Source organism: Antechinus flavipes, chromosome 1, assembly GCF_016432865.1.
Source record: "Antechinus flavipes isolate AdamAnt ecotype Samford, QLD, Australia chromosome 1, AdamAnt_v2, whole genome shotgun sequence".
In the NCBI taxonomy this organism is placed as follows: domain Eukaryota; kingdom Metazoa; phylum Chordata; class Mammalia; order Dasyuromorphia; family Dasyuridae; genus Antechinus; species Antechinus flavipes.
This window is the reverse complement of record NC_067398.1, coordinates 501,592,129-501,604,123: the sequence shown is the minus strand read 5'-3', so window position 1 is coordinate 501,604,123 and position 11,995 is coordinate 501,592,129. Positions and strand designations below refer to the sequence as shown.

The 11,995-nt window shown below is 41.8% G+C and overlaps 1 protein-coding gene across 2 annotated transcripts; it reads right to left on the bottom strand.

The window, feature by feature from the left end:
* Positions 1 to 280: 280 nt before the first annotated feature.
* On the bottom strand, positions 281 to 8,785 carry TGIF1 (TGFB induced factor homeobox 1). 2 transcript variants are annotated; one of them, XM_051970398.1, is made up of 3 exons: positions 8,341 to 8,785; positions 2,063 to 2,289; positions 281 to 1,361 (listed from the first exon to the last, which is right to left on the bottom strand). In XM_051970398.1, the coding sequence occupies exons 1-3, from the start codon at positions 8,354 to 8,356 to the stop codon at positions 786 to 788; spliced, it is 819 nt and encodes a 272-aa protein (XP_051826358.1). In that variant the 5' UTR covers positions 8,357 to 8,785; the 3' UTR covers positions 281 to 785. The 2 variants fall into 2 exon arrangements, with proteins under 2 accessions (XP_051826358.1, XP_051826357.1); XM_051970397.1 differs by lacking the exon at positions 8,341 to 8,785 and adding an exon at positions 5,834 to 6,010.
* Positions 8,786 to 11,995: the final 3,210 nt, after the last annotated feature.

The window sequence follows — 11,995 nt, the reverse complement described above, 5'->3', positions numbered from 1 at the left end:
TTCAACTATTAGGGAAACTAGTTAGGATGCTAAAGGTTAACAAATGATTAATTTTCAGCAGAAAAGATTTTAAGCCAAGACTCATCTCTATCAATAATAAATAGCATATATCCTATTTATGTACCCTGGTGTAGTCCCAGGTCTTTCAAAAAGTGAAAAATGATATAACTACATTTTCTTATTCCTGTTCACATGTGATACTCTTATCTTTCAATTATATCCAAATTCCTATTTATTGTTAGAAAGTGCCTCCTCAACAAAATACTCTGCAGTGCATCACTTTTAAAGAAAATATTTTATTACATCATGAAAAAAGGCAACACCAATCAACTAGGTTCATACTTGCTTAAAAAAATTGAAAATTTCTTTAGTAGACAGTATGTCAGCATCCTGTTCCACATGGGAATGAGAAGAAGACTATAGCTTTACTAAGTATTGCACAGTCTGAAAGAAATACCAACAAAAATAAAGGGAGAAGGTGGGAATAAGAAAAAAAAAAAAAAATCACATGATCTTGGGAAACATCTCACATTATGAATAATCTACCAAGAAACATTTAAAAAAAGAAAACCCTTTGTTTCTACAGTAGCTTTAAAGTTTACAGTTCTTGGAATGACTATATTCCATTGAAGACATCTCAGTAACAGGAAGCTTCATTTCAGCAATCCTTTGTGCAAATATTAATAAAAAAACATATATAAAATAATGCAGTCATTAGTCTTTTGACTTCACTCAGGGAACCATAACAAACATTTTCTGAGAATCCTGCTGCTTGAAAAAAACGATTAGGCCATCAGTTTTGCCTGAAGCTCCATCTCAGCTGCCCTTTTGAGGGCAACATCCACTAGGAGCTGAAATCCACTAAAATCTTGGTTGAGGTCTGGTGGGGTTGGGGGGGGAGTGTTGAAAAGCCCACTCTGGGTATTTGCACTTGGTCCAGATTTACCCGTGTCCTCTGAGTACAGGAGAGAGGTATCTGTGAAACCGTTGGCTGCTATCTGCTGCATATCTGTGTTCTGTCCGACACTGACTGACGGGCACAGATGGAAGGGGGCATCTTTCAATGCAGTCACTGTGGTATGGCAAATCACGGAGGGCCGGGCCAAAATCGATCCTGGGGAAGGGGGCTTAGGAGAGAGTGGCCTTCCTAAGCTCTGGTTTGGTCCAGTTGTACAGGCATGAAACGAGCTCTCCTCTAAAGCTGGAATGAAGTTTTTGATGCCCATGGCAGACTCCATAGAGTTAGCTTCAGAAATCTTGGCCCCTCGGCGGGAAATAGTGTAGTGATTTGGATCCTTGCCATCTTTTCTCAGCATGTCAGGGAGGAGCCTGCGGCGTGCATTGATGAACCAATTGCAGACCTGGGAAATATATCAACACTTTAAAATTTTTTTTTTAAAGAAGGTATGAAATGGTCCATTTAGATTTTAAAATTATTTTAATTGAGCAGATCCTAGCAAAGAGTGACTCTCCCAGAATTAAAAAAAAAAAAAAACAAAAAAAAAAAAAAAAAAAAAAAAACTTTTACTCTTCTTCAAAAAGAAAGAAAAATTGCCGGGTTGTCTGAAAATGTTTTTTAAAGAAAGAAGTTTACCTTTTAACTCTCCTGTATATTAACCTATTACCTATTGTTCCTGCATTTAGGTTAATAAACAACAGGAAAGTCTTTCCTCTATGAAAAGAGCCACTCCTCCCACAGTTACTGATTTTTCCCTGTTCAAATGACTATGTCAACAGACACAACATGAATTACCTCACTGAAATCTGTCCCTGTTTAAATATCAAACCAGTTTCCTGGGCAATAGAGGAAGGTTTAACCTCCCTTTTCATATTTGCTGTATAAAGTAGTGTTCTCTTATGATAGACACATCAGGTAATCTTAATAATCAGATTACCTTTCAACACTATAAAACTGCTCATTTTAAAGAGGAGAAGACAGGAAAAAAGAACTATGTACACACACATCATATGTATATATTCCTCATCATAGAGGAATTTTTCACAAAATGCCTTTGAAAAAAGAAAGTATTTCAATACACTTAACTCTCAGTGAGGTCTTTACCTGTAGTGTGGATAGGTGTGTTTGCTGGGATAATAAAGCTTTTTCTTGCTCTGAAGGATAAGCATTGAACCGATGTTCATAGAGCCAGTCTCGAAGAATTTGTACAGATTCTTTGGGCAGATTACCCCGTCTTCTCCGCTTGCCTGAGCCTGCTGATGAGGAAAGGTCCAGAGGAATATCCATATTGTCATCATCCTCAGTCTCACTGCCAGACACTGGAACAACACCTATGAAAACACAGAAGTCAAAACTCAAGAGTAGTCCAATTCAGTTCAACAAGATCCACTGCAGCAAAGTTTTGATGGTGATGTTTTTTCCTCTCAGCCACCAGAAGAGACTGTGCTGCCTAAAATGATAGGAGTCAAGTGAACTAAGGATAGTCCTCCCACTGATTAACAGGCCATTAATACCAGAAACCTTCCTATGAAGATTTTACTTCACACATTCCTTTTAACTGGTGCCCAGAAAAAACCTTTCATCTGCTGTGGCAGTCCAGACAAATTGCATCTAAAGTAAATATCATGCCACATGTTGCACAGGAAGGGCACTATAACGGTATGTGGCTAACAACTTTTTTTTTTTTTTTTTTAAGGATACTTAAATAAGGAGGGTGTGTGAGGCCAGTTGAGAGGGTGGAGTATAAATCTAAAAGGTGTTCTGAAATACATTTAAAAATACTAGTACATTACTCTCATTCCCTTTGATTGCATCAGTTTTAAATGATAGTGAGTCATCCCTAAATACTCTATTGGTGCTTATGAGTGAAGATTAAAAAAATTAAAACTTTTATATACATATATATATATCCAAAGAAGGCAAAGCATTTCAATTTTATTCTATGAGAAATTTTATTGTTCCCTTACCATATATTCACATAAAGTTAATCACTATGTCAATTTAACAACATTGTCTTCTAAATGTGATTAGCTAATGAGAACTGGTTTCAATACACATTTTTGGTTCCTGAAAGTATTTTTTAAAACACTTCCTCCTTCCCACTCCACCTCAGGCAGTCAGAAACAATTAATCACGGCAAAGCAGAATTAGGAGCTAGTAGATCCTATACATTAAACAAACACCATCAAATATTTTTATTTGGCCACCATGTTCAATCTGAAGTTGTTTAAGGACAATGTAAACTAAATATTGTAATTCCCAAAGAAAAACCTACTTTAGTTTTAAATACTTTAATCCCAACAGCAATTTTAGGAATTCATACACCACTGTAAAATCCAAACCACAGATAGAGCTGGCTTAAATTAAAACAATTCATTAAGTGGCATTTCTATTTAGGAACATAGCTTTTTCTCCTCTACAATCATTTTCTTTAAACGACTTCATCCCTACAATTTGAACATTTCTCCTGATTACTATAGTTGTTAATTTTATCCCAGTCTGAAAGAGGAAAACTACTCTCTATTCAAAAAACACAGGACCTCAAATGAAAATCTTTTACAATTGGATAATAAGAACATAGTTCTTCTCAAAGTTAGTCAACTTGTTTTTCCCCCCAGAGATGAATATAATTAAATATTTTAGCATAATAAAATAAGAAAGCTACTCACTATTTTAAAAAAGATTTGTTTATGAGATTCCACTTAATGGCTTTCTCAGTTAATTGACCACTGCTTTACTTTGACACACATATTTAGATTTGGACTGCAGGGGGCAGGAGGTGTAGAGAAGAGAAAAGGAAAAATGGTTTCTAGGGAAGAGCCAGAGATCTCAGAAGACAGTCAAAATAATGAAAGCTCTAACAAAGAAAAAGAACTGTGATTATGCAAATACATACGTTTTAGCAGAGGCTCAAAGTTAAGCCAACAGTTATAAGCTCCATAACTACGTTATACTCTAGTAGCCTTAAGAGTAGAATTTAGGTAAAAATTGCTCTTCAGAGGTGTATCCAAGTTACAGACTTTTTATTAAATAGCTAGGAATTCAAACTTTAGAAAAACAAACTTTGGGGAAGTATACCTTCATTTTAAAAAAATGGATAAGAATTATAAAGCAAGTTCCCTTGTTCAGGCTACACATAAATTTCACATTAATGAGGAAAATTATATTAGGTATTCAGCACTGACAATTAGCAATTTTTAAATTTACAAAGTCTCTCAACAAGTAAAAAAATGTGAATAAAGCAATTGCTTTAAACACCTCCAAATTTGAAAAGGCAGTCTTTGGAGCTTATCACTATTATTGCCTTTTTCTTAAAGAAACCAGCCATGAAGTGTGAAAATCTGCTTTTAGAGCAGTTGGTTCCTAACTGTAACTTGGTCATAACAAAGGGCAAGGGGAAAAAAGCTTGCCCTTTGATCTTACTCAGTTTGACAAGAAGCTTGATCCCTTCCCAATAGGTTAGTGACACTGACACAAAAGCAAGTTTCAGTTAAGCAACACCAAACTGCTCTGAAAGACTTTCCTCTATCCCGGGTTCATTTAAATAAATGAATGGCAGGCCTCTGAACTTAACAAATATTTCCAATATGTGCACAAAAGCTTCAGTAACAGGAAGTTGAGACTGGAGTTCCCTGACTACACCAGCTGATATGTTCAATGCAGCATAACCACGTTTGCTGCTGTCAAGACTGTTTTCATTGAAACCATGCCTATTGATTATGGCTCAAATCTATTTTATTTTATTTTTCTTTTGTTAGTCATTTCCTTTTGTAACAGATTTGAAAGTTTCCCAGAGATGACTTGTTTCCCAAATATGAATTCATAAGTCATGATACTTAGTACAAAGGAACAGATTGCTTTTACTCTCCCCTACTTCCTTATTCTCAAAGGGTCAGAAGGACTTGTTATTAAGTATTTGACAAGGGGGGGGGGGGGCCCAAAGAGCACAGATTCCCTCTTAGAATGCTAAAGACTCTCAAGATCAGTAGGATGATACCAAATGAAAAAATTAAAAGATTTGTCAGTTGAAGTAAAACTAAAGGAGTTAAAGGCAAAAAATCTAGATATGATAGTGATAAACCTAAAGGGGAGAAAAGGTTAACCAGTAATTTAATTAAGCAAAAGTTTGGATAGGAAAAGTTTCCTGTTAAGATGGTCTCTCTGGAGATACAATGGGAATCTTAAACTCTTGAGTCATCCAAACTGAACTGGGCTTGGTTGGTCCAAACAACAGAATCTCTCAAGCAAGTCAAAAAGCAAGGATCAAAAGTACTAGAATTTTCCTAATCAGACCATTTATCTACCTGTTTGGTTTTGTTTAACCATTTAAAAAGGATACTTTTGTTAACAGCCTGAAATTTTTAATAAGTACAATCTTCTAATTTGCAAATGAATTTATAATTCTCCAGTTCTCTGCAGTTTAGTCCAAGTTATGTTTGAGCTTTAAAAATATTTGACAGATAACTTTTTTTATTAAAACAACCACAAACCCATCCCACAGACCAAGTCATAGGCAATAGTTGGCCGAAGCAAGAGAGCCTTAAACCTTCCCTTAAACACAGAATATGAAAACAGTTTTATCCTTCAAAGGTAGTTTTACAAAGGGAAAAAGGGAGGAGGGATGAGAAGAGGAGGAAGAGAAGGGAGGGGCAGTTAAGAGGGAGGGAAGCGAGCAATCTAGCTTTTGTTCCCGAGTTCCATAGCCTGAACTTTAATCATCCCCCAAAGCAGTAAAATTTACCACAACCTAAAAGAGAATTCAAAAGAATTTTTGATTACAAGAAACCAGAAAAGATACGAAGAACTGAAACACTCAGTCCCGCAAATGCAATCAGCCAGCCAAACCTTAAAAAACAAAACAAAACAAAAAAAAACCTTTTGTCCCGACAGCAACCATCAATAGTGTCATCTCCCCCACGAACTCCAAACCAGTGACCTTCTTCCTATAATCTCAAAGTTTCCCCCTCCAACATGTCACCTTTCATTGTTTGCATTATTTCAGTGCTGAATAACCAGAACTTCAGCTCACAAGACTGATTACTAAACACTCACACTAATCATATCAGCATTTTCACACACTCAATTCTTTATTATAAGTGGAGAGGGGGAAGGGGGAGGGACCAGGAAGAATGCGGGAACCAGGGGGGAAGAATGCGGGGGCAGGGAGAAGACGCTGGGAGGGAGTTAGAAGTTTCCAAGGGAGTTGGGTATTTCGACAGCCCCTACCCCGAGGCACAGCCCGAACAATGGGACGGGCAGAAGGCGGAAATCTAGTCCGGGAGAGGAAGGGAACACCAATGGGTCTTTTAAAGGAACAAAAAAAAAAAAAAAAAAAAAAAAAGGCGGGGGGGAGGGGGCGAAGAGTCAACCCCTAACTGTAGTCAATTCCACCGAAAAGGACTAACTGCCCAAACTGAAACTGCGAAGCACATACAAGTCCACAGAGGGGGGCTTTCTTTCACTTTGGGAACGGTCTCGGACGCCATTCCCAGAGCGTGCGTAGAGAAACTGCCGCGTTATCACCAATCAATGAATTCAATGAACCACCTAATGAATGCCGCAACCTGGAGGGGGGAGGGGGCGTAAGGAGACAAGTCGATTTGAACCTAAATCTCAGACGTTAAATTCGCACCAAGCTTCAGGGGTAAAGTTTGGAAGGGGGGAGGGGAGGGGAGGAAGACGGAGGCCACCTTCACCAAAGATTTTCAAAGTCTTTGAATCAAACTAACAGAACCCTTGGGTCGGAGGTTCGGTAGGAAGAACCTCACATCTCAAGGAGTTCCATCCCAGCAAAATTCTATTTCATAACGTATACAACGCGCAGCGGCCCCGGGGGTGGGGGTGGAGGGAGGGAAGTTACCCCAAACCCTCTCTGGGCATTACCAGTCTGAAAGAATGTGGAGTTAAAAAAAAAAAAAAAAAAAAAAAAAGCCATCCCTCGAGGAAGTTAGTGAGCATGCGCAGTAGGAGGCTTCCCACCTCGCTTTGGAACATTGCTTCAGGACCCGATTAACTTATGTTTTGAACCCCCTCACATAAATCACAACTGAAAATTCAACTCTTAGCTTCAGCAAGCTGAGAGCCAAACCTTTTTGCGTTCCTCCAGGACTTGAGGGGCAACCACTAACTTTCCCCCACCAACGTATTAAAAGTTGGGTGTTTTCTAAAGACAGGTTGATGCCAAGTTTCAGTTTTTAAAAACTTCCAGGGCGCTTTTATAGAAAGTCATAGACCCTAATTCTGGCACTTCCAAGCAGACCTGTCTGTCAAAATGAAAGACTCAGCAGTCTAAATCATTATTTTAAAAGAAAGGGGGCAGTTTTCTTGACTTTGAAAGTAAGTCTTGCCGTCTCCAATTTAACCCTTTAAAATTGTGTCCGTCCCCCTCCCCCCCCAATTGGTAAGCTTTTTTGAAGTCCAACTTTTCATGCCAGAAATAGTTTGTGATGTTTTTTTTTTTTTGGAGGGCGGGTGGGCGAGAAAGTTATATACGTATGTAAAATACAAAGTGAGCATAATTACAAAAAGAATTCACATTTCAATGAGTGGAGGAAGTTCGTATATAGTATTCAGAAGTTAGCATAATGATCAAAAAAATTACATTTCAATGGTGTGGTAGCGAGTATGTAGTCTGTGGTAATACAGTAGTATTATCATAAAAAGAAATATCACATTTCAATGCGGAAAGAAGTAAGGAGAAGAGCCTAAACCCAACCTCAGGGTGAGAGACCTTCAAGCTTAAGTTTCAAACAAAGACTCAGTGGATCCTGCCATCCAGGGTGCTCCCACTCCAAACAGAGACGACTTTGTTAGGCTGGAGCTTCCCGTTTTGAAAGTTAGGAAATAAAAATCTATCACGGGAGAAGGAATGGAGTGAAGTTTGCCTCGGAAAGGCTGAGGAAAGGGGTCGCGAGTGGAGGGGTTAAGGAAAGCTGCTCATGTTTTCAAAAACGCATGAGGGTGGTGGAGCAGACAATGAAACTTTGAGGAGCACAAACAAGGCAGTTGAGCGTGCTTCTTGACAACGTGCCAGCAGCATGGAGAAACCAGTCTCTAAACAACAGCCCCTCATGTTGTGTCTAGAAGTGAAACATCAACCAACTGCCATTGTAGACCGGACCTCAACAAAGAAAAAAAAAGGACCCAGTACTCCTGGGATGGGGTAGGAGTGGTGGTGATAGTGGGGGGCACTTTTAGGGGAGAAAATGAAGTAACATAAATGTCTAGGCAGTTTATTACTGGTCCACGCAGCCCTAACTGTCCAAGCACGTCCCCCCCCCCAAAAAAAAAGTGAACCACACAGTTGGATGGGGATACAAACACATTCACACAATCACACATACACAAGCACACACAGGGAGACGGACGCACGCTACACTTACCTTTCTTAGTTTTCATTCTTGATTTCTACTTCCACCAGACGGAAATAATTCTATTTCTGAATGCCCAAGGAAGACAAGGAGAGCCAGGGGTGGGATTTCTTTCTTTCTTTTTTCCTTTTTTTCCCCTTCTGCCTCCTTCAGAACAGTCTCCCCCGTAACTTGCAGAAGGTGGTGGTGGGGGTTTGCTCCGGCCGTTAGGGCTACACCAGGCGCTACAGTCCCAGGCGCTTCGGAGTTGGAGAGGATTCAACTGACACTTTGGGCTTCTCTGATCCCTAGAAGTCGGGTCGGGGGCTCGTCCCCTTCCCAATCCGGTTTCCCCTCCCCACTTTCGTCCTTTGTTCTTTCCCTCCCGCTTCGGTGCTCCACAGCGCCTTAAGCCCCAGCCTGTCAGAGTGAGAAAGGAAAGGGGAGAAGGTACAGGAGGTCCTTCCTCCACCCCCAACTTCTCCCCCTCAATAGCTCACCCCCCCTCTTTACTCTCCACTCCCCCCCCCCACACACACACACCCGCACCTTCCAGCAATGAGTAAGTGAGAGTAAGCGAGAGCAGCAGCCCCGACCGCCCCAGCACTAGCAGCCTCTTCCCTCCTCCCCAGCTGCTGTCACTCTGACAGATAGATACAAGAGAAAAGAGGGGGAGGGGAAGGGGGGAGGGCACAGGAGTAAAAGGGGAGGGGAGGAAAGAAAAGAAACCAAACCCTTCCCCGCTTGTTCAGTCCCAGGGACCCGCATCACTGGCACCGTGGCAATGGTGACCAAGCAGCCAGTCGGGAGAGGAGCCCTCCCCCACTTTTTTTTTTTTTTTTTGCCTTTCTTTCTTAGGCAGGCTCCCGTTTGATCATTAAACTGGAAGAGTGTTTTTTTAAGGATGCCCCCTCCTCTTTCCTATTTCCTCCAGTAGAAGGAAAAGACTTTTTTTTTTTTGACAGCTACCTTTAACTTTGCTCTCGCAGTGGCTGCGGACTGAGCTCTACGCTAGGCTGACTGTGAATGGGGTGGGGGTGGGAGGAGAGAAGGGAAAGTATGCTGCAGGGTGAGAGGACTGCTTTCTGAATCAGCTTCTACCCTTTACCCCCGTCCTGGGCTCTCGCCGTTTCTCCTTTTTCTCTCCATCAGTGCTCTTCCTACAAGACTACACTACTTTGGGGAAGTAGATAAGAGGAGACCCACACACCAAACGGCGATCGCCTCCCGTCCGTCCTCTGTGGTGGCTACCCCGGGACAAGGATTGCAAGGCAGTTTCGAAATCCCGAGCACGCTGGAGACAGACACTCTGTCATGCCCACATGCTCTTTAAACGTCTCTGCGTGTGTATGTTTGTGCGCGCGCGCGCTTTGCATGTCCTGATTCAACTCGGCCGCAGTAGCTGCCGCGGCAGCAAAGGCGCTGACTCTTCCTCCCCCCCCCCCTTTCGCCAGCACCCCCTCCCCCCGACTGGAGGGGGGGGGGGCAGCTGCTGCCTTTATGGGAAACGGGCGAAAACATCGTGGCTGCTCATCTGGTTCGGTAAACAGTTCCTACTTTTAGGACTTACAACCCTGCTTGGGCACCCCCTCCTCTCCCGGTATTTCAAACAGAAACTAGCCATTAAGTAAACACATGTTCCTGCGAGTTTATTTTGGTTGAGAGTTATGAGGACTCCAACAGGAGGTCCTTGATGAAATTACCCTTTTAAATACCAGATGCTGTTTTTGCTGATTTCAAGAAATGCATGCCCACCCACTCTTTTCTCCCTTCCCCCTTCCTCGGAATTTAGTTTTGCCTAATATATATTATATGCATATGTTCCGCTTTTTTTTCTAAAGTAGACCTGTCACATGTCATACTAATACTTTCCCCATTACTTAAAAAACAAATACGCAAATAAATCGCTCAGTAGAGACATAAGCTGTCCAGATCCGCCTCCGGTTTAAAGCACTGGGGTGTTTTTGTTTGGGGTTAGGCCCACTAGGATGCTGGCTACACACGCTCTGTGGAAATAAGGTTAAGTCCGTGGAAGTCTCATGCAAGCTCCCTAAGTCTTAAGACTCTAGCGCCTCTGTTTTAGGTTTGGCATATAAATTAAAGACAGCACTCACCCCCTAGGCAAAGGGAAAGACTTACGGATGCGTTAAGAACAGTTCAAAAATCAAGGGTGTCTTTTCCAATTAAGAGACTTTAAATGAACAAGCAAAGCTTTTTACTATTAAGAAATCGGAGACCTTTTTTTTTCTCCTTTCCTGCAAAGGAAAATCATGGTCTTAAAAAACAAACAAACCCCAAAACACAACGTGGACGTTACATTGTAACTCTTTATGTAGTGGAGTTCCTTCCATGGCCCTGGCTAGAGATAAAACAGCTGTCGTATCTTGAATGAGGGACAGATGTGGGGCGGGAAGGTAGGTGGGGGCAGGAGTGGGGGGTGGGGGAAGCCTGTAGGATAATGCAAGTTAACCAGTCACCGGCGCATTCTGCTAGGCTCGGTTAGTGGTTTTCTTTTTTATTTAATTTAAAGGGTTGTTTGTTGCTGGGATTGGTGGCTCATATCCGGCTAGGAGTGCAAAGCGCATGGGGAAGGGTTGAGGAGGAGGTGGGGTGAGGAAAGAAAGAGAAAGGAGGAGGAGGCAGGCAGTGAGCAGTGACGTGAGGCCCTGCCCAGCCAGACATACTGACTCAACAGTCTGAATGGCAGGGAGGCCTTGGCTTGTACAGTTGTTACTGAGGAGATGTTTTGTTTTGTAACTTCGAAAGCTGCTTGGGCTGCCCTGGGCAGCTTTCGAAGTTACCAAACAAAATAGCTCTTCGGGCTCCTTTAACCCTCTCCAGACCCTCCCAGCCTTGCGACAGAAGAGAATCCAACAAACAATGCTCTCGTCTTTAGCCACGGGGTGGTTCTCGTTATTTTCACCCAGCTACCTTTTTTTCTTACTCTTCCAGATTTTTAAGTAGCTGGTTCTCCTCCTCCAGTAGCTGCTGGGAAAGTAGAACTGAGTTTCTAGATCTGCCCAAGCTTGAAAGCATCAACAAAACCCGAAAGGCTGTACCTATGTAGTGTGTGTAGAGGAGGAGGCGAAAGAACTCCTCCAAACTAAGATGGAAAAAAAAAGTCAGGCTTTAGTACTTAACCTTTGCTAAAGGGTGGGAGTAGGAGGGGGCATTTCAACCTACTCTTAGCCATTGTACTGCGGTGAGGCTGCTAACACACACACACACCTTTACTCTAGGTAATCAAGTCTAGTTGATAATTAAATCGAGGGAAATGCCGGGGAAGAGAAAAGCTTAGAAATGGGGTAGGCCTTGCTGCCCTGGCCAAGCCAATCTGTGTCTGTTCCCTTTCCTCAAATCCTAGAGCCTAAAGAGGTATGTGCTCAAAATAGGGGAGCCTAACCCCGGAACAGAATTGGTTGGTTAGTGTACTTTTAGGAGTTGCCTCAGGTAAATGAAACTAGACCCATGGGAGAGAAAAGTTAAAGTCAAACGAATGTGGGGACACCAAATAATAAATAAAATCTAAAATTTTATTGGGCATCCTTTGAGGGATGTTGGGGGAGGAAGGAATAGGTAAGTGTGTGGAAAACTGTGGTAATTTTACCTAATAGGTTACTTCTGTGGTTTCTTAATGACTACCAAACAATGCTGCTTTCCCAGTAAGTAGTTTTAGAGATGTTATTTA